The sequence below is a fragment of the Lygodium microphyllum genome, chromosome 6 (genome assembly GCF_053477565.2).
Source record: "Lygodium microphyllum isolate KBCC chromosome 6, Lygodium_microphyllum_v1.1.10, whole genome shotgun sequence".
Lineage (NCBI taxonomy): Eukaryota > Viridiplantae > Streptophyta > Polypodiopsida > Schizaeales > Lygodiaceae > Lygodium > Lygodium microphyllum.
Genome location: NC_141140.1, coordinates 125,025,371 through 125,050,832, shown reverse-complemented (window position 1 = coordinate 125,050,832; position 25,462 = coordinate 125,025,371). Strand labels below are relative to the sequence as shown.

General features: G+C 42.6%; 1 protein-coding gene across 19 annotated transcripts in view; it reads left to right on the top strand.

The window, feature by feature from the left end:
- The window catches only part of LOC148035083 (folate transporter 1, chloroplastic-like), a 130,438-nt gene that overhangs the window by 38,255 nt on the left and 66,721 nt on the right, over positions 1-25,462 (top strand). For 13 of the 19 annotated variants that reach the window (XM_087680011.1, XM_087680014.1, XM_087680013.1 and 10 more), the window contains exons 2-4: positions 1,874-1,950; positions 2,045-2,121; positions 2,324-2,486. In XM_087680011.1, the coding sequence (XP_087536137.1) occupies positions 1,874-1,950; positions 2,045-2,121; positions 2,324-2,486 (317 nt within the window). Of the gene's footprint in view, positions 1-129; positions 1,702-1,873; positions 1,951-2,044; positions 2,122-2,323; positions 2,487-25,462 lie in introns of all 19 variants that reach the window. The other 6 variants (XM_087680017.1, XM_087680015.1, XM_087680018.1 and 3 more) reach the window with 3 other exon arrangements.

Genomic DNA, 25,462 nt, shown 5'->3' with positions numbered 1-25,462 from the left:
GTGCGTTGCAGTAGATAGTCTCATTAAATGCAGGTTGGAGCAAGCAGCAAGTTGTAGGAAAATTTTAGGGTTTTCTTATGAAGAAAATCAAATTTCTCTCTCATCTTGGCTTTCTCTCACCTTCTTTAGTAATTTGTCAAAAGATCTCAACAATCAAATTTGGTGGACAGTAGAGTGATCTTAGTTGATCTAAACCCTACATTTCTATAGAAATTAGGGTTTGATAGCCACGTTGGGACCTGTGCCAATCGGTGAAGGCATCGCATATTGAATTCATCACCTAAAATTCGTGTAATTATGAGGGAATTCAAATGCCAGCCCATTCATTGTAAATTGGGGCAGCATTTAGCCAATTGTTGGTTCCATTTGTGCAAGTCCTAGGCGAAGAATCAAGGGGCAATTGGTCCAAATTTATTTTTATTGTTGCTACAGCAAGGGGCTTTTGGAACAACAAAGGAGACCGTCGAATCCCAACTTGTACTCATTCCATCAGCAATCAAAGTTAAAGAAATACCGAAAGGGCGCCAATTTTGGGGCCAACAGGGTGTCCATTGTCGAAGTTTATTAAGGTAGATTGTGCATTTCATTTTATGTTAATTTGCTGATTGCTGTAATTAACTGCTTAGTCAGGGAATTACCACCCTCTTCAAGAAGGAAGGTTGGTTTTAGCAATGGCATGAATCAAGCACATAGGAGTTCATTATTAGTTGTCAAGCATTAGATTGGGTAACATGTGATTACTTTGGAGTCTGCCCCTACTAGGACATTGTGGCTCATGTCCTCACTGACGTATTATCTCAAGCAAACTTATCAGCGACTTGCAAGAGTTTGGGTTGGATCCCCACCTTAGTAGTTTGAGAGAGGGCGTGCTTTTTCCTTGCCAAGTTTCTCTGTGGAGCTTCATTTGGGTTCTCATCTCATCTCCATGTTGTTTTCATGAAAGTTTCTGATAAGGGGTGTTGAGATAGTGGGTCAAGCTTCATTTTGGTTATGCCCATTGTGGGCACCCCTATTTTTGTACATTGGCACAATTCGAGTGGTGTCTTATGTTTGGTCTCTTTATAGGGGATCGTTTTACACTCATTTTATTGCTTCATCATTAGTGATTGTTCCTTCTCTTGTTCACTGTGTACGTTGAATGAGAGTGAGTTGTTTTTTTTTTGTTTTTTTCTTATCAAGAACATAGACGTGAAATATCTTTACTTTCAAAGGCATCTCTCTTGCAGTGATGTTTCTTGTGTTGATCAGTCTGGTATGCATTTGCATTCTGCTACTGGCAAGGACACATCTGCTGTACCTTTTCTTGGACATCGCCAATTGAGATACATCTTCTTGCTGCTGTTTCCACCCAGGAGTGCAGGCTTTAGGATGTGCGTGTGTGGAAAATGGCTCGAAGGGCATGAGATGACTTGAAAAAATAAATAGATGGTTATGGAGGTTGATAGACCAAAACATCTGCTGTTTAATTTGGACAAATCATCATGCTGTGGTGATACTTTGTACACACTTGATGAAGCAAAAGGAAGTGTTATTGTTGGCTCTAATCTAGGTCATTGAACCTATACAGCTACTGATTTGATGTAAGTGTTGTCATCACATTTCTTCAAAACTGTTTGCAAGGGATTTTAGCGGGCAATCTCAAATTATGGTGCCTGTTGTTTGGACCTGCATCTACTGGTGATTGGAGGATTGACTCAATTGGTATACATCAATCAAGTAGAATTTTACTCAACAAATAGTGCTGTAAATGAGAATAAACATTTGAGGATGTTCGTTGGCATTATTGCAGAGCTAGCTAAATTGAAACATTTTGTGTTAGTGTTCTTTTGTCTGTCTTTGCAAGTCTCATCCTCATATAATCCTTCATATGCAGTACATGATGGACGTGAAGCAGTAGTGCCCAGATATAGGGGCACCGGTCATGCTTTATACACAATCATGCGTACTGAGGTATTGGTTCTAATGTGAATTGGGCTTTCGGAATTTGTTATCATAAAAAAAGAGAATGTGGTAAAGTTTGAGCTGATCTGAACATTGTTTTCAGGGCTTGAAAGGACTCTATGCTGGTGCCATGCCGGGTATTTTAGGATCAAGTATCTCATGGGGATTCTATTTTTTCTTGTAAGCATGCAAATGGCTCTGTTTTGACTAAGTTTATGGGCTTGAAGTGCCTTTGCCAAGTATTTTAGCTTTAGGATAAATCTATCAAAAAGGTTCACTTGCAATCAAAATCTAGGTGTGAAGTTCATGTTGACCATGCATGCACAAAAAGATTCTCTTGAACCATACTGTAATTAGTTATTAAGTTTACAAGTTTTCTCAGGTATAGCAACATAAAGTCTTGGAATCAACGCATGACTGGGAAGGACCCTACTGCTGGACTGCATATGATATCTGCAGCGGAGGCCGGTTCTCTTGTATGGAATGTGTCTTTGCTTAAGATAACACTATTAGGAATTTTATCTGAGATGTTGATGAACATGGAGGTTTGACAAAATCAGTCCTCCTGTACTGCTTCATCTACGATGTGCAAACATTTCGTTGCTGTGGTTTTTAGTTTTGCATTTCAAACATTTTGGTTACGCAAACTGGAAATTGGTGTTGAAACATTCATCTGATGAACGTGTAAACTTCAAACATTGGTCATTTAAACTGATTATTGTATTGTATTGTAAACTGATGATGAGGTTTTTGGTAGTATGTATAAACTCTTTATGGTTGAAGATGCAAAGACCAACTGTGTCTACTTACTTTTTTGGCAACAGCCTATGACCAACCACTCTGTAACACCATATCCTCCATCTTGGGAAAGAGCAAGAAAGAATCTACAATCCCAAGAATGGCTGGCAATAATTGCAACCTGGCAAAGCCTTGTAGAAAAAGCAAGAAGTGGAGCGATTGCCCCTGTAGCAATTGTGCAGTGGCTACAAATTCAGGATCAAGTAACCGTGTCATTTAGGAGATGTGAACTTACAACATAGAAACATGGTATGGGGAAAGGAACAGTGACATATGGGGGATTGCCAAAGTAGGGAATGGGGAAGCACTCACAATTACAATTTACATTCCTAACTCTCCAAGTATTAAAGTCTTCTGCCTCCACCTAATGTCTTCCCTGCTTCACTCGTGCCCTGCTTGCTCTGCTTGCTTGCTTGTGGCTGATCCTGCAGCCATTGTCTGAAGCCTCCTCCTCACCCTCTTCATCCCTGCCATCACCTCGCTGTCGCTATCTGCCTTCCCCTTCCTCCCTATCACCAGTATAGTGCTGTCAGCCTACAAACCCCTGTGCCTGCTGTACTGACAGTCTCCTGCACTACATCTCTTTGGGCCTCTCCAACCCTGGTTAACTGTTCTCTTGCTGCTCTCTCCTTCTCTAGCAGCTTTCAACCTTTTTTAGGTTGGCCAGCAGGAGGTCCACATCCCCTTTTTCCTCAGAGGTTCCAGGCTTAATCTTGGAAGCATCAGGCCCAAGCTGATGGAGAGGGGGCTGGCCGTGGGAGCTTTGCCACAAGAGACTCTGTGATTAGGTGGTGGCATAGATCCAGAGCTCAATGCTGCAGGTGTTTGTGGCAGAGTGCATGAGGCTGGCGGAGACATGCTCTCACACCACCTCAGACAGGAGGAAGGCCATCTTGAAGCGTGTTGGCAGCCATGGGGGCCTCAGCAGTATTAGCCTCTGTGGCAACCGAATGAACACCATCCTCCTCCATAATTCTCTTCTCCTCCTCAATTGGCTTCTTCTGCACATGTGTGATTGAAGTATTCAGTGTGTATTCATTGATCGATCAATCAAGAGAGAGGGGGGACTGGTAATTTCAGCATGTGGCGGTAGCATTGTTGAGCAGTAGTGGCCGATGTTCTTTGATTATGATGCCTTATGATATTTCCAGTTCTTTACTTTTGCTTATGTCACATTGCAGTGCAATCGGGTACGATTGTCAGGATTTCAACGGGGAGGTTGGTCAGGGGATGTGTATTGGCATTATTAAGTTGTGCACATGTGAAGTGCAAGTCAGTTTAGGCACAATGATAGTCCAAAAGATAAGTAATGCATTGGGGGACATTGGCAAAAGTTGCTATAAGTTAACTGTCTTGGACAGATACTTGTAGGTGCTCGGTCTTAGTTGGCCCTAGAGCATTAATTAGGCCCAAGAAATGTCCTGTGGAGACATTTGAGCTAGGCATTAATTAATTAATGCTAGATTGGGAACAACTTTAAGTTTCAAATGGCTTAGCACATGAAGTGATATGGACTGAGGCCAATTAATGGGTTGGGTTAAATGGAATTCATCATTTTCGATAATTCATTTGTGAGAATTAATTAATTGATGTTGAAAATTGTTTTTGGGATGCTGCCACTTGGCAAACTTGCCCATGCAAACTGAGAGAGGTTGTTTTGGGGACTCAAAGAGGCTTTGCTCAGCCATTCTCAGTGAGTGTAGCAGTTTAGAGAGAGAATCAGCTATTAGCAAGTAGTTTAGAGCTGGGTGTGTGTTAAGAAGAGGCCAGAAGCTGCAGGCAATAGCTTGTGGAGGCTGTTTGACAGCAGCTGACAACATCCCAAGGGTCTACATGAGCAGGCAAAAGCATCTGGAGGGCATGGAGCTGTAGACGAATGCTGGTTGGATGGGCTGTTCTGGCAGGGAGAGCAGCTGATTCCAGCTATTTTGGGTGACAAATTTCAGAAATTTCTCTCTCCTCAGCCTGCCCTTTCATTTTCTGACATTCCCTCTGCAGTTCTTAGAATTTTCCAGCCTTGGTGAAGGGCAGTAGTTATCTACTGCTGTCAAACCCTTAGCCTCCTTGGGAATTGTGCTTGCCAATTGAAGACATGGGCAGCGGAGCAGCAAATATAATTGAAGAAATTGCTATTGATCTGATGATTTGGCCTGGAGAGATTGAAGGTCAACTTGTGCCCAACTTGAAAATGTTTGTGGGGATGAATTTGCACACCCACTTGGATCAAAATAATTCAAAATACACTGATCCCTCACTTTACCACAAGCTCAACAGAGCTTTGTTGCACAATCATTGGGCTGATCACTGAGTACATCGGGGACCAAACCAATGGTGGTTTTAGGCTTCTTCCCCTTCTGTTCACCCTTATTTTCAGCATTATCAGCTTGCTGCCTTTTAGGACAGTCCTTTGCGATGTGAACCTCTTGTTAAAAAACAAAAGATTTATTTGCAGCCATTAATTTGCTCCATTGGGCAGCATTTTCCCATGTTCCTCCTCATTGTTTTCACCTCTTTTCAGTCATAGATTCAGACCTCTGCCTCTTTTTAGTTTTACAGGACTGCTTTTTTGACTTCTCATCAGTCCTTGGAAGCCAAAGGACTTACTAGATAGCAAAGCATCTGCTGTTCACGGTTTCTATAAATTAAGACATGCTGGTCAATATTGTTGTTGTTTTTATGTGAAAATCACGAATTACTTTGGGTAGGCCACCACAATACTTTTCTATTTGCTCCTAAAAGTGCATAGGATGATAAGAAGTAATGAGCAGCAATGCTTCCCAAAACTTTTTGTTATATTGCTCTAAGTTTTAACATTGGGAAGCATCCAAATTATGCCAAGCGGTCATTACATTAGCCTCAAAGGTTCTCATCAACCATGTAGAAGCAAAGACTTGCTCAGATGGCACATGCAAGGCAAAGGTATTTCCATGGATGTAGTCACCATTAGTTGTGTTTTGAAATCTTGTAGCGACATATACTACAAGGGAAGAAAGGAAAAGGTGGGGGGAGAAGGAATGCAATTCAATGCAGCATAGGCAACATCTATAAGTGTGGCTAATGGTGTCACAAAATGTTGTTCCTTATGCCATGCTTGTAGTGATGCTTATGGATGTTTCTTGAGCCACACTTCTCGGCTAAGATTCATATATGTCATAGAGGTGACAATGAATGTTGCTTATATGATACTCTACCTATCCTTTTTGCTGTTCCAAAAGCCCCTTGCTGTAGCAACAATCAACAATCAATTCAGCCCAATTGCCCCTTGACTTTTCACCCAAGGCTTACACAAATGGAACCATCAACTGGTCAAACGTTTCCCCTATTTACAATGAGTGGGTTGGCATCTAAATTCCTTGACAATTATACAAAATTTAGGTGCTGAATTCAATGTATGATGCCTTCACCAATTGGCATTGGTCTTGAGGTGGCTACCAAAGTGAAATGCTGAGAATGGCTGAGCACAAGCTAGAGAAGATGAGAGAATGCCAAAAGAGAGAGATTTGTGATTTTCACGCGAGAAAGGCTTGAAATTTGATTGCTGCCTATACTAGACAGCATTAAATATTGTTGCCAGCTACCAGGAGCCTCAAACTACTGTTGCTTGCTTCAATCAATTGTCATCAGCTCCTAAAGGACTCAGAATTATTGTCCCTTGCATTAAATGGCTTGATTCTTGTTGCTCCAGCCTCGAGAAGGTTCTTCAGCAGAAAACTTAGACCAGCAGCTTGTTTTCTCTCTTTTTCTTAGCTTGAATGCACTTAATCTCTCTCTCTCTAGCCTCCAAAAACGTTTTTTAGTTTTGCATGGGTATTTTCGCCAAGGGGCAGCCTTCTAAACCCATTTTCAGCATTATTCAACCATTTAATCAAGTTTCAAAATTAAATAATTCTAAAAGTTAAATTTAGTCATTCTGACCTTGCCCAAAATGAAATGTGCCTATTCATAATTAAGTTGGCTAGGCCGTTTGCAACTTGAAGTGGTCTCCAAGCTCTATTGATCCTTATATTGGCATTAATTAATTAATTAATGCTAGTCTTTAGTGTTAGTACCAGTGACACTTATTGGGCAAATCACTACCCTAGGGTCAAATCTGATTCCAATTGACCAACAAAGCCCAATGAGTATAACTTATCACAACTTTTGCCTTTGACACCCACTGTATTCTCGGGGTCCTTGGCATATTATTATGGAATATCTACCATAGGAATCACATGTGCTTAAATAACCTTGCACATTTGATTAGTAAGCAAGATTAAAGCATCTCAAAATTTCACGTCCTCGTGATAGACCTCCCCCTTGAAATCCTTGCAATCGTCCTCGATTGCATTGCATTGTCCTTAAGGAAAAGCATATTGCACTGGAATTTCCATGAGGCATCATAGCCACAACATTGTACACTATTGTCCAACCATGTTACATGCCCCCAAGCCTTTTTGAAAATCTTCAGCCAGGATATAAATGACATAAATCTAAAAGACAATTGAGAATTGTTGTTAGAAACCCATTGGATACATTCGTAACTCATGTTTCTCAACTATTCTGACTTCAAAACCACAGTAAAGCATATTTTCAGCATAAACCATGGTTAAAACTATCAATGGCATTCACTAATATGCTACCGTCCATGGAACTAGTTGTAAACTATTGAAAACCGAGCATAAACTAATCATAAAAAACTAATCATAAAGTGATCATTTAGTGATTCGAGAACTGATGACAAACTATTGTAAATTCGACCCTAAACTGATCACAAACTCATTGCAAAAACTGATTGGCAATCAATGCAAAAAGTAATGCATAATTGATCCCAAAAGTGACCATAAATGCTTCTTAAACTAATCAAAAACTGAGCTGAAATTGATTAGAATTTTGTCTCAAAACTGTAGCAAAAACTTGTGCCAAACTTATCATACATTGATGCAAAAGTATAGTTTCAATGCCCGGGTGAAACTCATACTCATTTGCATACATCTCACAGTGACTATTATACTGATTAGTGATCTCATGGCAGACATACTATTAGCACATTACCTTGGATGCATGCTGAATACATTCAAGATCCATTACATACGAGAGCTGTCCACAATTGGCAGAGTGGAAGTGTTACCTTTCCCTTGAGCATCAGGCAATACTCTAGACCCTTGCTCTGTTGAACCTGGCTGAGTTTGAATTGAAGTCCACTCTAAGTGAAAGACATCTTGGTAAAGTCGCAACAATTGAGGATGGTTCTACCAAGTCATCCTCTTCCATCCACTTTGTATCTACTGGTGAAACAATGCTAAAGCTTCACCAAGAAACATATGGAAACTTTACCTCTAACTTTACTTAGCCTCAAACCTCCACTGGGTTGTAGGCCTTTTTTTCCCTTGAGCATTGCAATGCTTTATACTTTCACATTGTTGCAATTCCAACTTAACTAATATGCAACATTGCATCCACTTGACTAGCCTCTCATGTGTATGTGACATGCTAGGAGCATCAGATGCATTAGTAAACATTCTTGTTTGCATGCTTTGGACCATTGCAATGTGATTGTGCATAGGAATTTGCATACTACCAGTAGTGCCACAAAGTGCCGTGGCTGCCCCATCATTGTATGCATGCCCTGGTGTCCAAAAAACATTGGATTGACACTTCCAAGTTGGCCTTGCATTTGAATCAATTGCTCCACTGGTATCATTTTCTTATGCTCACTACCCACATTTGGAACATCATGGTACTGTGTTGGCTCTTCCTGTGGTGCATCTTGTTGTCCTAAACCTCTTGAACGTGGTTTTCTCTTCTTGCCTTTGTTGCCCTCCTTTAAGGGGTTGAAAAAGTGTATGAACTGAGGATCATTTGCCAATTGCATTAACATTTCAGCTGCTGTCCTGAGCTGATATTTAAAATGGTCATTAAATTCCAGTTGCTCTTGCTAGTTTTCAGCTTCTAAAGGCTAAGAAGGATCCACATTTTGGTCTAAACCAACATTATTGGCTTTTTGTCCATGCTGCATGCCTTGTCCAAGATCAAGCATTGCATTTTTCCCAACACTTTGTGAATTTTTAGATTGAGAGGCATCATCCTTGCTTGATCCCATCTCACTAAGTGACAACATTCTTGTTGTAATGCTTAGCTGAATGCAATTTCAGCACTAGAGCAAAGCTTCTAACCTTCAATTAGGTTCCTTGGGCCCACCAATTCAACGGAATTGATGGTATTTTGGCGATGGAACCATGAAACTAACCTTCCTTCTTAGAAAGGGTGGTAATTCCCTGATTAAGCACTTTATTACAGCAATCAACAAACGAACATAACTTGAAATGTGCAAATTACCTTAATAATCTTAGACATTGGACACCCCGTTGGCCCTAAAACTGGCGCTCCTTCCGGTATTTCTTTAACTTGATTGCTAATGCAATTAGTACAAGCTGAGATTCACAATCTCCTTTGCTGTTCCAAAAGCCTCTTGTTGTAGCAACAATCAACAATCGATTTAGGCCAACTATCCCTTGATTCTTCACCCGCGACTTGCACAAATGGAACCATCAATTGGCCAAATGCTGCCCCAATTCACAATGAATGGACTGGCATTTGAATTGCTTGACAATTACACAAATTTCAGGTGCTGAATTTAGAGTACAATGCCTTTACCAATTGGCACTGGTCTTGAGGTGGCTGTCAAACCCTAATTTCTGTAGAAATTTAGGGTTTACAGCAGATATCTCTCTGCTTCCACCAAAATTGAGTGAAAATCTGATCCAAAAGGCTAAGAAATGTTGAGCATGATTGAGCACAAGCTGGAGAAGGTGAGAGAATGCCAGAAGAGAGAGATTTCTGATTTTCACGCGAGAAAGGCCTCAAACTACTGTTGCCTGTCTCAATCAGCTATCTCCAACTCTTAAAGGTCCTAGAATTGCTGTCGCTTGCATTAGATGCGTGATTCTTGCTCCTCTAGCATCTAGAAGATCCTCCACAACAGAAAACTCAGAACAACAGCCTGTTCTCTTTCTTTTCCTTAGCCTAAATGCATTGAATCTCTCTCTCTCGCCTCCAAGAAGGTTTTTTAGTCTTGTGGGCATTTTTGCTAGGCAGCCTTCTAAACCCATTTTTCAGCATTATCCAACCATTTATATAATTTTGAAAATTAAATAATTCTAAAATTAAATTCAGCCCTTTTGACCTTGTCCAAATTTAAATATGCCCATCCATAATTAAAAAGCTAGCCCATTTGCAACTTGAGTGGTCTCCAACCTCTATTGACCCTTAGATTGGCATCAGTTAATTAATTAATGCTAGTTCCTAGTATCACCACAGACACTTATTGGGTAAACCACTGCCCTAGGGTCAAATTCGATTCTAGTTGACTAAGAAAGCCCAGTTAGCATAACTTATCACAACTTTTGCCTTTAACATCGACTACATCCTTAGGGTTCTCGGTCTATTAGTATGGAATATTTGCCATGTGCATCACATGTGCTTGAACAACCTTGTACATTTGATTAATAACTCAATCAAATGCTATTAGCAAGATTAAAGCATCTCAAAATTTCATGTCCCCATGAGAAACAGAGTATTAGTTTTATACGTGCCCTCGTGTGTGAACACACATTAGGTGTGTAAGTGAGTATGTCAAAGGTGTGAGCACCCTTTACATCTCCCAACATTTAATAAGGGTCAAAGGTTTAGGGGAAACCCTAGACCTATATAATGAGGCTCTAACCATTGTACTTACAACAACATCTATCACATCAATATTTTCACCTTGTTGTGTACTTGCTATAGTTATCTCTCTCTCTCTCTCTCTCTCATGGAGTTAAATCCACCTTAGCTAGCTCTTTCTCTCTCTCCCCATCTCTCTCGTCATGATGTTGAACCCAATAGTGTTATCAGAGCCATATCTCACCACCACTATGTTCACATCACCTTTGTTGTTGTTCATGCATTGCCTTAGTTGGCTATCCTTAGTAGTACACTTGAAGAAGAAGAAGAAGATGATGATGCCCTAAACTGTGCACCACCATGGCCCGGCTGTGCTCCCCTCTCATGATAATAAGCTATTTATGCACAACCATGGCACCTTTTTGCACCTTGGTTTGTTGTGCGTTGACCAATTATGCTCCATCTTCATCCACATTGCCAGTGCATGTGTTACTACTGCCCGATAGATTTGTCTCGTGTCACCGCCCATGCACTGCCGCCAATCCCGCATAACACATACGTGGAGCATCACATCTCTGTCTCATCAGCCCTGTGTAGTGACCTCCCTGCGTGGAGCCATTTCTCAAGCCATGTGCCTGTCGCTTGTAGTCCCTTGACCCACCTATCTTCTGCAACTACCGGCATGCCATTGACTCAACAATGATAAGGTTTTCTTAAAGCTTAATGTTTTTAACATGAAGTTGGACATTTCAATTTTTAGTTGAAAATTTTTAATTTTGCTTAGTAAAGTTTGGGGTTTTTTGCACCAATCATCAAATCTAACTTTAAATCACTTGAATTTACCCAAATCTTATCTTCAAATTTTCCCCCTTAAAAATTTCCAAAAATTTTATCACAAAATTTGGGGTTATTTAATCTGAGCCCTCTCCTTGGCATCCATCATTGGGATCTCAAGATATGGCATCACAATTGAGAAATTCTTGAGCATTGGGTCCTCTATTTGGAAGACAAAGATTCGGCTCATACTTATGTGGGAATGTGCATGGAGAGTTGTGTCCACTAACGAGCTAGAGCATGTTTGGGGAAAACTAGAGCTTCATTGGGAATGGCTCGAGAAGAACAACAATGCGCTCACCATCTTTGGACTCCGCCTCTTTGACAACCTTCTTCATTATCTTTATCTCACAGAAATGGCAAAATAGGTATGGGATGGCCTTCAAGTCACATTTGGGGAAGATGTTAATAATTCCAAATTATTTTTGAAGATGCAATTGTTTAGTAGATCTTACAATCCTTCAGAGACTTTCAAGCTGCATCTCAATCGTTTAAGTCTCTGTTATCAACAATTGATTGGTCTCAATAGTCATCTAAATGACAATGATAAAAAGATTGCACTACTCAAGAGCTTGGTGAAAGAAGCACAATTCAATGACATCGTGACAGCTCTCAAGATATCTGGAGAAAGGAAATATGAGGAGATAGTCATTGTCCTTCTAGGTAACGAAAGGTGCAACAAAGATGCCGATTACTTAAAAAACCAAAAAAAGCAACTATACTAAAGCAAAGAGGTATTGGCGCCATGGTGAGCTCAATTTAGGTGTGGAAATTGCGAATGTCAAATACTAGGATTTGTTGTCTCCTCTTATAATATATAATCACTTGTCATAAGGTCTTTTTACTTACACTTGACATATATTTTTCGAACATTACATTGTTCTTTCTTTTCCTAGTCATGAAATAGGTTATTTTGATTGTTCCTCATTAGAATTGACATTGACATAGCACTGTCAGCCTTTTACACCAAGAAAGAGCTGCCCAAGTGCTGATATTGCAAGCATATTGGTCACATTGTTAACCGATGGTACAAAAAAAGGGCAAGCAGCAAGACAAACAACACACCCACTATAGTGTTGTTGATACCCTATCTAATAGTGACCCTGAATAGCCACCTATTACTTTTTACAAGACCCTTAATGTATCTATTCAATCATTGTCTTTTGGCAATGATGATAGGGTATCATCATTGTCTTTTGGCAATGATGATACCCTATCTAATAGTGACCTTGAATAGCCACCTATTCTAACAAGGCCCTTAATATATCTATTATGTCATTGTCTTTTATCAATATGCGTTTTGAATTAAATCATAAATAAATAAATAAATAAATAATGTGTTTGGAATTAATTATACACTAACCATGCTAATGCATGTGTTAAGACCTTTCCAACACATCTATTTACCGTGTGGATACGTTGCCATAATTTTTATTTGAAAAGATTTGTACTTTCCTTTTATGATTATATTAGAAGTTCCATTTCAAAGGGGTTTGTATAACCACTTTAGGCATGATCTTTGAGTTGATCCCAAAAGCTATACCCTTGTATTTGATCTTTGGTCATGTGCGCATTGCCTTTGAGCCATGTTGGCTTTTGATCAACCTCTGAATCATGTACACAAACCTTTGCACCATGCCTTACCTTACTCTTATAGTTGATTTCAACAAGGACAACCACAAGGAAGTTGTGCTCACATAGGATTCCGATTATACCCATGCATATTCTTCCCTTCTTCGTTGTATCTCTGAAGAGGTTCTTTTAGTAGTCACCTTTTGTAGGATTGCTTCAGCGATATGGGCGAAGCTTCATATGTTGTACAAGGCTCCCTCATTGAGCTTCTCGATAGTCCATGTCATCCTCATGTTACACCTCTCTCATTTATATCTCCTTTTCTAGAATCATTGTATGGGACTGGACACTATCTCTTTGAGGTAAGACCTTGCCATTTTCATTTCTTTGTGTTTCGTGTCATGCGTTTAGCCACCCATGATCCGAAGGAAGGTCTGTTAGTTTTATACATGCTCCCGTGTGTGAACACACCTTAGGTGTGTAAGTGCGTGTGTCAAAGGTGTGAACACCTTTTACACCTTCCAACATTTAATAAGGGTCAAAGGTTTAGAAAAAGCCTCAGGCCTATATAATGAGGCCCTAACCATTGTACTTACAACAACATGTATCACATCAATCTATTCAGCTTGTGCACTTGCAAGAGCTCTCTCTCTCTCTCTCTCTCATGGAGTTGCATTCATGTTAGCTCTCTCATTTGCAACCCTTGCCTATATCCACACATCCACTATCATCATTGGGGGCCTTGGTCATCTTGCCTTGCCATTCATGTAGCCACCCAAACTTGAAACAAAGATCAACAACATCACAAACAGATGGCGAACATGGAAGCCAAGCTAGATATGCTAGAGAAAGCATTGAAATTTGAAAGTGGTTATCAACAATACAGAAAAAACCTTGGACAACAACATTAATCAAGTCTAGGAGGACTACTAGACAAAATCACAAAACTTGAAAGTGAAACCGAAGTATGAGAATGAGAAGGCAGCTGTGGTAATGGCATCCAACAACTCAAAGAAGAGATTGTAACATTGAAGAGCTAAGCTTTAGGCCACGCAACAAGGGTGGGTAGAGATAGTGAAGAAGAATATAAAAAAGGAGGTGGGAAAAGACAATCAAAAGGAGGAGGTACACTTTGTGAATACACATTAGCAAAAGAGAGGATGAGACAAGCAAGGCGACTAAATATATGGGTTAATGGCATACCCGACAAAGAGGGTTCATAGCCCAAGGAGAATGATAAGGTGTCACGAGGACGTGAAAATTTAATGCTTTGCTTATGTTTAATTGACATTTGATTAAAGGATTAATTAAATGTGCAATTAAAAGATGCACATGTGTTGCAAATGTGGGGTGCAAGCTACTTTTTCACAGTTGAAGGCCGAAGGACCTTGTGAAAAAGATGGGTGTTAAAGGCAAAAGTTGTAACAAGCTACACTTGTTAGATTCTAGGTGAATTTTGGTGTCAGTTTGCCCCTAGGACCATTAATTGGACATTAAGTGTCAGTGGTGACACTAGGGACTAGGCATTAATTAATGGATTAATGCTTGTTCAAGGGTCAATTAATGCATGGGACCACGTTGGGTTGCAAATGGCCTAGCCAATTAATTTTTGGATGGGCAAGGTCAATTTTCTGGGCATGGATTAAGGGTTGAATTAATTTTCAGAATTAATTAAATTTGAAAATTAATTAAATGACTGGAAATTGCTGAAAATAGATTAAGAAAGCTGCCACTTGGCAAAACTTTCCCGTGCAAGTGGGGGAAAGGATAAATAGGGCTGAAGGGAGAGGGAAATCTCGTTTTTTCATTTTGGAGCTGTTGGAAAGAGGTGTTGGACTGTTGCTGCTAGCTTTTGGGGCCAATTCCCAGCCATTGGAGACCATTTTGGTGATGGAGATTGCATATTCTTGACCTTGGGAAGCTGGCAATTGTTGCTGATGCACTTTCTCCTGAAGATCACAGTTTTTGATGCTCCAATTGTTGTTGCTGCATCCGTTTGGGGCTGGTACAGTAGGGGAGCAGCAGATTTTGATAAGTTCTTTGCGACAAATCTCAAAATTTTCTCTCTCTACAGCATTCTCTCATCTCCTTCAACCTATGCTTAGCCATTCTCAGCAATTCTCAGCCATTCGGAGGGGATCTCAGTCATTTTTGGTGGGCTGATCTGTAATTTCTGCAGTAAACCCTAATTCACAGCAGAAATTAGGGTTTAGCAGCCACCTTGGGATCCGTGCCAGAGATTGAAGGCTCAAGGGACTGAAATCAGCAGCTGATAATTGAAGATTATCAAGGGATTTCAGGAGCCAGCCCATCCCGAATTGATTTGGGCAGCATTTGGCCAGCCAAGGGTCAAATTGGAGAAGAAGTCCTGGGTGAAACAAGGGGCAAATGACCCAAAAGGCTTGCTGGACATTTATGACAGCAAGAGAAATTGGTTAGTAGGAGGAGATTGAAGAATCTCAAGTTGTACTCCTTCCAATTGAATGAAAGCTAAAGAAATACCGCTAGGGGCGCCAATTTTGGGGCCAACAGGGTGCCTACTGTCCAAGAATGTTATGGTAAAGTGTGTATTTCATTTTATGTGCATTTATTTATTGCTGTAATTAACTCTTAAATCAGGTTATCACCACCCATTCCAAGAAGGAAGGCTGGTTTCATAAGGCCTTGTGCATACGCCTCAGATACAAAGACGAAGAAGCACTTCCCTTTACAAAAGCTTGGAGAGTTGGAAAAGACCCACAAAAGTGCACACTCATCTTGAGGTTTTAAGATGAAATGAAGAGGATGGTCTTCATGAGGAAGAAAGGCGTACTGCATGGACTCTCATGGATCCTATCTACCTTGACGATGACCATACCAAGATACAAGTTGGAACATAGGCATGCAAAGATGCCCAAAATAATCCAAGCTAGGAAGGAGGGCAAGAAGGCAATGGCCGAGTCATCATTGATGACAAGGCAATTGAATAGGGGCATGCGGCCTTTAAGATAGACATTTCAGAGATACAGATGACAATATAGAATTGTAATGGCTTATTATGGACATACCTAGGGAGGATGGGGGAGGTGATGGAGGATCATGAGCTGATTTTGATTAGAGAGACGCACTAGAGTCCCAAGAGGGAATTGCCCAGAGTATAGGTATATGTATGAGAGTCCATATACGGGAGTTGCACGAGATATTGGGGCACCACTCGAGGATTAGGAGTAGCGGTGATACTGATTAGGCAAGAGTCACAGGAGAGAGTCCACATCATGGCACGAGATTGCGACACGTGATACATGTGGATCAGAGTGAAGATCTCCCATGGCCGAATGCTATATATTGCTCTTTGTTGCTTTTTCCCATAAGGTCCAAGATATGTTATTGGGGAGTCCCGACTGCAAAAGGCAGAGGGGATAATGAGCAGGAGTAGAAGTAGAGAGAGCATGCACATCAATCGAGGCGTTGAAAAGTGAGCGAGTGTGAGAGTGAGAGTTGACCGATAGGTGTGTACCAGTGTGGTACACACAAAGAAAAAAAGAATGTATTTATACTTAGGGTATGGTACACAGACACCCGCTAGGGTGAGTTCACATGTGTGAAGTAATATATACATGGGAGAGCTCGTAAAGGGCCTTTACACCAACAACCTCCCACTTAAAGGTTCGAAGTGAACCTTTAACCAACTCCCACAAGTCTGATGCAATGCTCATGTGGAGCCTTTGCAAAACTTTTAGTGAGAACATCTACAGGGTTATCGTGTGATTTGATCTTAGTCAGGGTGACTAGACCATCATCCAGAACCTGTCTGATAAAATGATACCGAACATCAATATGTTTGGTACATGCATGAAATATGGCATTCTTAGCCAGGCATACAACGCCCTGGCTATCACATCTAAGTACAGGTGTTTTGATGGGCAGCCCAAAATCCTTGACCAAACGACCAAGCCAAACTGCTTCTTTTGAAGCTTTAGTGGCTGAAATATATTCCGCCTCAGTGGTAGAGAGTGCTACTATTTTTTGCAATCTAGAGAACCAAGAAATCGCTCCACCCATCAAGGTAAAGATATACTCGCTAGTAGACTTGCGAGTATCCAAGTCACTTGCCATGTTTGCATCACAATACCCCTATAGATCTAACGTACCCTTGCCATAGCAAATACATTTTCTTTGTGTGCCGTGCCCTTAGGGTACGGTAAAATACATTTCATTGCTTCCCAATGTGCTTTGCCAAGATTTGACATGAATTGCTTACAACTCCTATTGCATAAGCAATGTTAGGTCTAGTGGCACCATAGCATACATGAGTGAACCACAAGCTGAAGCATAAGGAACATCCTTCATAGTACTGACTGCCTTATCATCTTTTGGGAAATTTGCTTTGCTAAGCTTAAGATAAGGTGGAAAAGATACACCAAGAGGCTTAGCATCGGCCATAGAAAAACGATTAAGTACTTTGTTGATGTACTTTTCTTGTGAGAGAAATAAGAGCTGTTGCTCTCTATCTCGTGTTACATGCATGCCCAAAATATGTTCAGTTGCACCCAAATCCTTCATGGAGAAGGCTGAATTTAACTGTCTTTTAATGCATTAATCTGGCTTTTATGCTTACTAGCAATAAGCATATCATCCACATAAAGCACAAGTATAATAAGGCTTCCATCATCAGCCTTCTTAATATATAGGCAGTGATATGCACTACTCCTTTTAAATCTATGTGAGAGCATGAAGGCATCAAACTTTTTGTACCATTGTCTAAGAGCCTATTTCAAACCATACAAGCTTCTCTTAAGCTTACATACCAAATGCTCCTTTCCTTGTATAACAAAGCCTTCGGGCTATTTCATGTAAAGCTCTTTTTCTAGATCACCATGTTGAAACACAGTTCTAACATCCATCTAATCAAGTTCAAGATCCATAGATGCTACAATGGCAAATAACACTCGAAGAGTGGTGTTTTTGACAACAGGGGAAAACACTTCTTGAAAATCAATGCCCACAAATCTGGCTTTGTATTTGGGCTTGCCATCCATACATTTGATTTTATAAACCCATTTGTTAGGAATGGCTTTTCTATCCTTCGGCAATGTAACCAAATCCCAAGTATCGTTCTGATTCAATGACTTCATTTCTTCCTGCATAGCTAGCTTCCACTTTTTCTTTAATTCACATGATAAAGCCTCTTTACACGTAAGAGGCTCACCTTCATTTGTGAGCAAATGCAGTCCAAAGAAGGATCAAATCTTTGTATAGGTCTTCTGACACGTGTAGAACTTCTTACCCAATGATCTGTGTTATCACGTAATGGATCTACATCCAAGGGAATGTCAATGACCTCATTGTTTGGCTGGTGAACTGCATGTTCAGGTTGCTGTAATACAATTTCAGGTTGCTGTAATTCATTTTCTGCATGTTGATTTTGGTGCTCAAGCTGATGTTCAACATCCCCTTGCTGCCGATTTTCATCTGGCTCAATAATGATACACTGGTTGTCATAATCAGCATCAAAAGGAGCTGAATTTTCAGTGGCTGATGGCTGCTCAAGTAACTAGTCATACTGAAATTTAACTTTCTTTTTGTCTGAGTCATTAGATGTGACATTTTCCAGCAGCTTTGACTCATTGAATAGCACATCCCGGCTGCTTAGCACCTTTTTGATGCTTGGAACCCAAACTCTATTGCCCATTTCACCTTCATCTCCATAACCCATGAAGATGCCTCTATGAGATTTCATGTCAAGTTTGGTTCTGCCATTAGTAGGTACATGCACATAGCATTCGCAGCCAAAGATTCTTAAGTGGTCATATGAAACAGGTTTGTCAGACCAAACCTCTTTAGGGATGCCACTTTCAAGTGCACAATGTGGAGATCAGTTGCAAATATGCACCTCGGTTTTAAGTGCCTCTCCCCAAAACGATTGTGAGAGATTAGCTGTGGATAGCATGCACCGAATCTTCTCATATAACGTGTGATTCATTTGCTCAGCCCCTCCATTAGATGATGGATTGTAAGGAGCTGTAAGCTCTCGTTTAATCCCATTTTCATCACAAAACTTATTGAATTCTTTAGATATATACTCTTTCCCATTATTTGTTCTTATGTATTTTAACTTTAAGCCCTTTTGAGTATTAACCAATGCATAAAACCTTTTAAAAGCATCCAATGCCTCACTTTTCTACTTAAGCAAGTAGACCCATAGCTTCCTAGAATGGTCATTAATAAAAGACAAAATAACGGAAACCACTATGAGTTTTTATTAGCATGGTGTAAACATCAGAATGGACTAAATCCAAGATACATGCCTTCCTAGAGGCTCCATGAGAATATGGACTCTTTACATGTTTACCAAGAACACAATCATCACAAAAGTCGAGCTTTGAGTTTTTCACATCAACTCTTCCAAGTGAAGAAAGTGCTTGCAAACCCTTTTGCCTCATGTGTCCAAGACACTTGTACTTCAGTAACTGCAACAAACTTTCTAGGAAGTGCCTTGCAGTAGAGATAATACAAAGTCCCCTTTTTACCATCTCTAGTGACTAGTATAGATCCTTTTTGTATTTTCCACATACCATCACCAAAAGTAGTGAAGTAACCTTTGCTGTCTAGCTACCCAATAGAAAGCAAACTCTTTTTAATGCGAGGTATCAATTCTTGACCAATTTCTAGAGCCAGGTGTGTGGTGCCCATTCCTTCAATATCACATGCATGATTGTTGCCGAGGTAGACTTTTCCGAGATTATCTTTTGCATAAGTAGAAAAACACTCCAGAGATGGAGTTACATGAAAAGAAGCACCGCTGTCAACAATCCACAATTGTGACAAACTGTCATGAGCTGACAACAAAGCATCTATCACATCTGTTTTAGTGATATACATGTCCTCCACTGTCATAGCAAGCGGTTCTGAAAATGCAACCAACAAATCAACATCCGCTCCACTCCGTGCTAGAGTTCGGGTCTGTGAGGAAACCAACCGAGTTTTGCTAGTTGATTTTCGCTTCAGTTACAAAACAGAACACGTCAAGAGCTAGCCTCACTCTCTTCAGTATCAACTCATCGTCCTCTATGTAGAGTGCTGTATCATTTGCATACTCTGAATCTAACAACTTAGTCTCCTCTCACTGGAAGTCGAAGGCTGCGTAGTTCACTCACACGTGACCTGAGGAAGTGAGACATCGCCTTTGCAAAGGGTAGAAACAGATATGGGGCCAGGGGGCACCCCTGTCGAACCGATCTCTCTAGCCAAAATTCCTCCCCTCGCCTTCCAATTATGAGAACCCTGCTGGTGGCCGATCTATATAAAGGGTGGTGCCCTCTAGGAAATCCCAATCCAAGAGTACTATGACCAATCTCTGTCCACTGTGCTTAGCCAAATTTTTCGCCTTAAAGAAGGTAAATATATTGTCAAGGATACTCCTATCCTGGACAATCTTTGCCAGTGCCTTATAGGCCACTGACAATAAGGTGATTGGTCTCCATTGGGAAAGCTCTAACCAGTCTTCCCCTTTGGGAGGAAGACTCATCAAGCTTGCTGAAAGACTCCCTGGTATCTGTATTGTCCTGAAGTGAAAATCTCCTGGAAGGCCATTAGTAGGGGATGCTTCACCACTTCCCAGTAGGTAGTAAAGAAGGCCTTAGAGAGGCCATCCTCTCCTGGGCATTTTTGCCCGTTCTGTGTATGGAAAGCCTCCTCTAGTTTCTTCTCTGTGAAGGGGGCTAGGAGGGAGCGTCCCATCTCCTCTGTGATGAGGAATGGGATGTGATCCCAGATCTGTTGTCTATATCTCTATTCTCTAGTTGAAGCTGTCTCTTGCTGGAAAAGATGCGTGTTATAGTCGGTGTGTGGCAATCTCCATTATATCGTTTGGGCTAGAACAAGTCCTCCCATCTTGATCCCAACGGCTGCGTATCTGCTCTCTTGCGGTGCGAGTCTGATGCACGTGGATGAACTCCTTGCACATCGTGTATTCCTTCCGCGTGCAAAAGGCTGCTGAGGTTCGGAAGGAGAACTTTGAACGCCTGTCATCTAGGTTGTCAATGGCTGCTCGCGTGCGCATCTTCTGTGCATGAAGGGTGGGATCCCCTGGTGCCTCCTGTAATAATCTCTACGTGGCTTCTAGGTCCCGCCGGAGTGCTCTCTCCTCCTCCTAGCTCTGTTGCCTGGCCTGTATGGCTGCCTCTTGGCAGATTTTGCTCGACTTGGCTAGGACCTTTGCAACCTCCTCTGCTATCCGGTCCCTCCTGTCCCACTCTCTGGTCCAAATCTGCTCTATCTGTCTCGTCACCTCCTCCCTCCTATAGATCGAGTCAAGGATCTGACAGGATTGTGTGTCTAGAGCGGATGCTGGGGGATCAAGTGTGAGCAGAACCGTGCAATGATTAGACAACATGGTGCCTGCCAACTCCTCAATTTGGCCTTCACAAGAGCCTCCCCACGCTCCCACATAGAACCTGTCCAACTGCTCTAGCAAGACTCCCTCTAGCCACCTGTATTCCCAAGAGAAGCCCAATGACCTCTCCCGCCTGTGGAAGGCATGGTCTCTGTAGGCATCGCGTGCTCCTACTGCTAGCACAAAGACCTCCCATGCCTCCTTCTCCTTCCCAACCATGCCGTGGTAGTTTCTGCCTCTGCCCTGTTGGTCCTCCAAAGCCTCTAGGTTGTTGAAGTCTCCTCCAATGATTTAGGTGTCCAGCTCTGGGAGTCCGTCCGCGATCTCCACCCAGAACCTGCTGCGTGCCCTAATCTCCGTAGAGGCATAGTGATTGAGGACTCCAAGGCACGAGTCCCCAACATCCAATCTAATCCAGAGAACCCTCCTTGCCACTATCATCCCGTGGTCTTGTATACAGGTGGTGAGACTTGGGCCAATAGAGGTGCATACGGCTCCACTCCTGCCGTGGGTGCCTATGGCGTGCTCCTAGTAAGTGTGCGAGCTGCCCGGAAGTACATTCCCAATCCGCTGGTCCTGGGTGGGGGTTAGCTTGTGCTTCTGTAGAAGTAGGATGTCGATCCATCTGGCAGGGGCAGACTGTAGCTCCTGTCGAACAATAAACTTTTTGAAACCACCTGTCCCATTGTAGTGGAGACTATTTACATTTTAGGATGCAAGGTGTAAGCTCATGGGAAAACCTGTGATTGACCAAACAGGCATCTGTTTGGTATGGAGGCTGCTGATGAGGAGGAGAAGCTATGAGGCATGCAAGTACATTTTGCCGCCGGTTTGGATGACGAACTCTAGTCCCCCATGGTGGCCCTCATCTGGACCATAGGGGTGATAGATGGTCCAGGTAGTACTATCAATGCATCTATCAGCCATGCTGAGAGTCGTAAATCTGTAGACTGGTAAAGACAGGCCGCTTGTGCTGGGGGCTACTCGATCACATCTCTCGGAGCTCTCCAATGTGGAGGGGCTCGAAAGATAATGCTCAAGTGTGGGACCTTGGCACCAGCCTACTAGTTAAAGTCCATTATGCAACCAGGCCAGTACTGTGCAAACAGTGCTAGTCCTTCTCCCATCCACCGGGAGATGTGGTGCGTCACTTGACTCTTCAATGCTTTCTCTATCTGTGTAGTCGCCCACTCCCTTGAATGAGAGGACTGAAGAAAAAAGGCATAGTTTGGTCCATCCGGTGGTGCTAGTAGATGGACCTTGCCCCTCCTTAACTTGCGAACTACGAAGATCCCTACCTCCAGAGGTAGTGGGAACTCTCCACGCTCCACAACTCTTAGGTAGGACCATGGGCCATTGCGGAAAAACTCCTGTGGCAACAATTGCGCTTGTCTCGGGAAAGTGTGATGGGCGACGAGGGTGGATGAGCTAGTGGCTATATGGGAGCGGGAAGACTGCTGGTGCGAAAAGGATGTAGGCGTGTGTGGCCAATCACCTTTTGTGGGAGGAGGGGCGGTGGGTCTGGGGGGAACCACTTGTATCAGCGTGTGTGACTCATCACCTTTTGTGGGAGGAGGGGCAGTGGGTCTGAGGGGGACCACTTGTATCGGGTGCAGATCAAGGGGGGTGCTCGGTAGGGGAGGTGGTGGGGGGAAGGAGGATCGAGGGATGGTGGGATGGACGAAGGTGCATGGCGGGTGTTGGGGGGGGGTGGTGGCATTGGAAAGGGGGGACTGTGGGCTAGGGTCAGTGGGGGGTTTGTCGAGGCTGTGTCTTAGGAGCTGGCTGCGCTCCCCTTGCCGTCTCCCTCTCTGTCGTCTCTGGACCCGCGTGAAGCCATCAACATCCACCTACGGGCCTGTTGACGGAGTCGCCTTGGCTCTGAAACGCGTACACACTGCTGCTTGATACCCAAAGTCGTGGCAACGTAGACATTGCCCTGGCTGCCCCGTCACAATGACTTGCTGCACTAAAGGAGTGCCCACCGGCTTCAATCTCTAGGAACTATGGGATATTCTTGACCTCTTTCATTGCCACCCGTACCTTTGGGACTCCTGCTGTTGTCACTGTATGTGCGAAAGATGCAGGAAGGACAATGCCAAAGAGCTGTCCAAAGTCTTCCACCAACTGGCGATACTTTATTGCTAGGCCGGGGAAAAGAAGGGTGACTGGGTGTCGAAAAAACCTGTTGTGGAGCACAAATGCCTCCACAATAAAGCCACTGTACCAAGGGACCATGTATATGATCCCCTTCGTGGACGCATATGGTGAACTTGCAAGTAACTCGCGGGCTGCGTCTGCTGAACTAAGCCTAACCATGAAGATCGCTTGGCCCATTAGGACCGCCTCTGCGATTTGCGCCGTGCTGATGCGCAACGTGGAGTGAAGCCAGTCTCGAAGCTGGGCCCTGGCTGGGGAATGTCCTACTACTTGACCATAAATTGCTGTTTCCTTTGGCTCCAACTCCCTAGCTCGGACGGCTAAGAGCTGCTCCTTAGAGAGAACGACACGTAAGGTGTTTGACTGGGGGGCACTCATTGAGTCCGCCTGCATCTGACCAGAGGTTTCCATTGCGCAACCCTTTTGAGAGAACTACCAATCACGTCACGGTGCTACCTGAGGGGGAAGGTTGTTGTTGGAGAGGGAGCAACTGGCGGGTGGGGGGGGGGGAAAGGTTGTTGTTTTTGGTAGTTTGGGGGGAGGGGCGTTTGTTGGACACCGCAGATAGAACCGCGATTGTGGATGGAGACAGTGTGTTGGGGGGAGGGGGAGACAGCAGCGTGGGCAGGTATGGTAGGGACTGTAGGGCGGGCGGGGGGCAGGTGGAGACAGGTGGCAGGGGGGCGGGCGGGGTATAGGTGGAGACAGGCGGCAGGGGGCAGTTGGGATATAGGCAGTGACAGGTGGCGGAGTTTGTTGGGGGGGGGGGGGGGGGGGCGAACTATCGAGGCGGGGGACAGACAGATAGGCGGGGCATGAGACAATCGCGAGGTGTCGGGGCGTGGGGGGGTCAGCTGACGTGGCAGTGCGAATGATCTGGGCGGGCGCGATCAGATGTGATGGGGGGGAGGGCTTGCGACGTGAAGGGTGTGAGCGCTCACTATGAACTTCAAGTGGTTGCAGTACATCTTTAAGTATCATGGTATGCTAGAATCTATCGTAAGTAATCGAGATCCTCGCATGATCAGCTTATTTTAGAAGGGGTTGTTTAAGAATATGGATACCATGTCTAGATTCTTATTATCCTTCCATCCATAGACAGATGGTCAATTTGAGGAAGCAAATTTTACAATATTGGATCTTTTAAGGTGCTATGTTTCAGATCACAAGACACAATGGGAGCACTATTTGCCATTAGTCGAGTTTGCATATAACAATATAGTGTATAGTTCCACTAGCAAAGCTCCATTTCAAGTGGTTGAGGGGGCAAGAAGGTACCGCCTATCTTCTAAACTAAGGATAAGATCTTTGAGGCTGATTGTTATGTGGAAAACTTGGATATAGCCTATGCAAGAATAAATTATGCACTTTAGAGATCTCAGGAAAAGCAAAAGGAGGCAGTTAATTGCCATAGACATGCTTTGGTCACTTTTGGGATCGGTTTTTTGCATTGATGTTGATTAATTTTTACTACCAGTTCGTGATTATTTTGGGGTCACATTTGCAGTTGTTTGATAGGCACTAGGTGGTACTCGGTGTCAAATTTTGGCCTAGACCAATTTATTGCTCACTAATGCCAATGGGTGACATTAGAGACTAGGTATTAATTCATTAATTATTATTGGTCTAAAAACTAGTAACAGCACAAGGATACTTGGAAGACAAATTGGCCTAGCCAATCTAATTATTGACTTGTGGAATTATTTTTCTAGACACTAGAAGAATCATTAAATTATTTTTCAAATTTAATATTTTAAAAACTAATTTAATAAGTTGAATAATGCTGAAAAATGGGATTAGAAGATTGCGATTTGGCCAAACTTGCCCATGCAAGTGGAGAAAACGTTTTTGGGGTTTGGTGGAAGTTTATTTCAGCCATTATGAGAGAGAAGGAAGCTATTAAATATCAAGGAGATGTTATCGATATGATTTGCAGCCACTAGGGGCCAATCCTATAGCAAGTGACAACAATTTGGAGCCCTTGAGGTACAAATGACAGCAACCCAAGATCCTTCTGGTACAGATAAGAGCATACAAAAGAGGAGTGGCCTTTTTGGTGGTCTTAAGTCATAGATGAGAGCTTCCATGGCTGTTTGAGCAAGGTAACAGCACCTTTTGTGTGTTTCTTATGATGAAACTCTA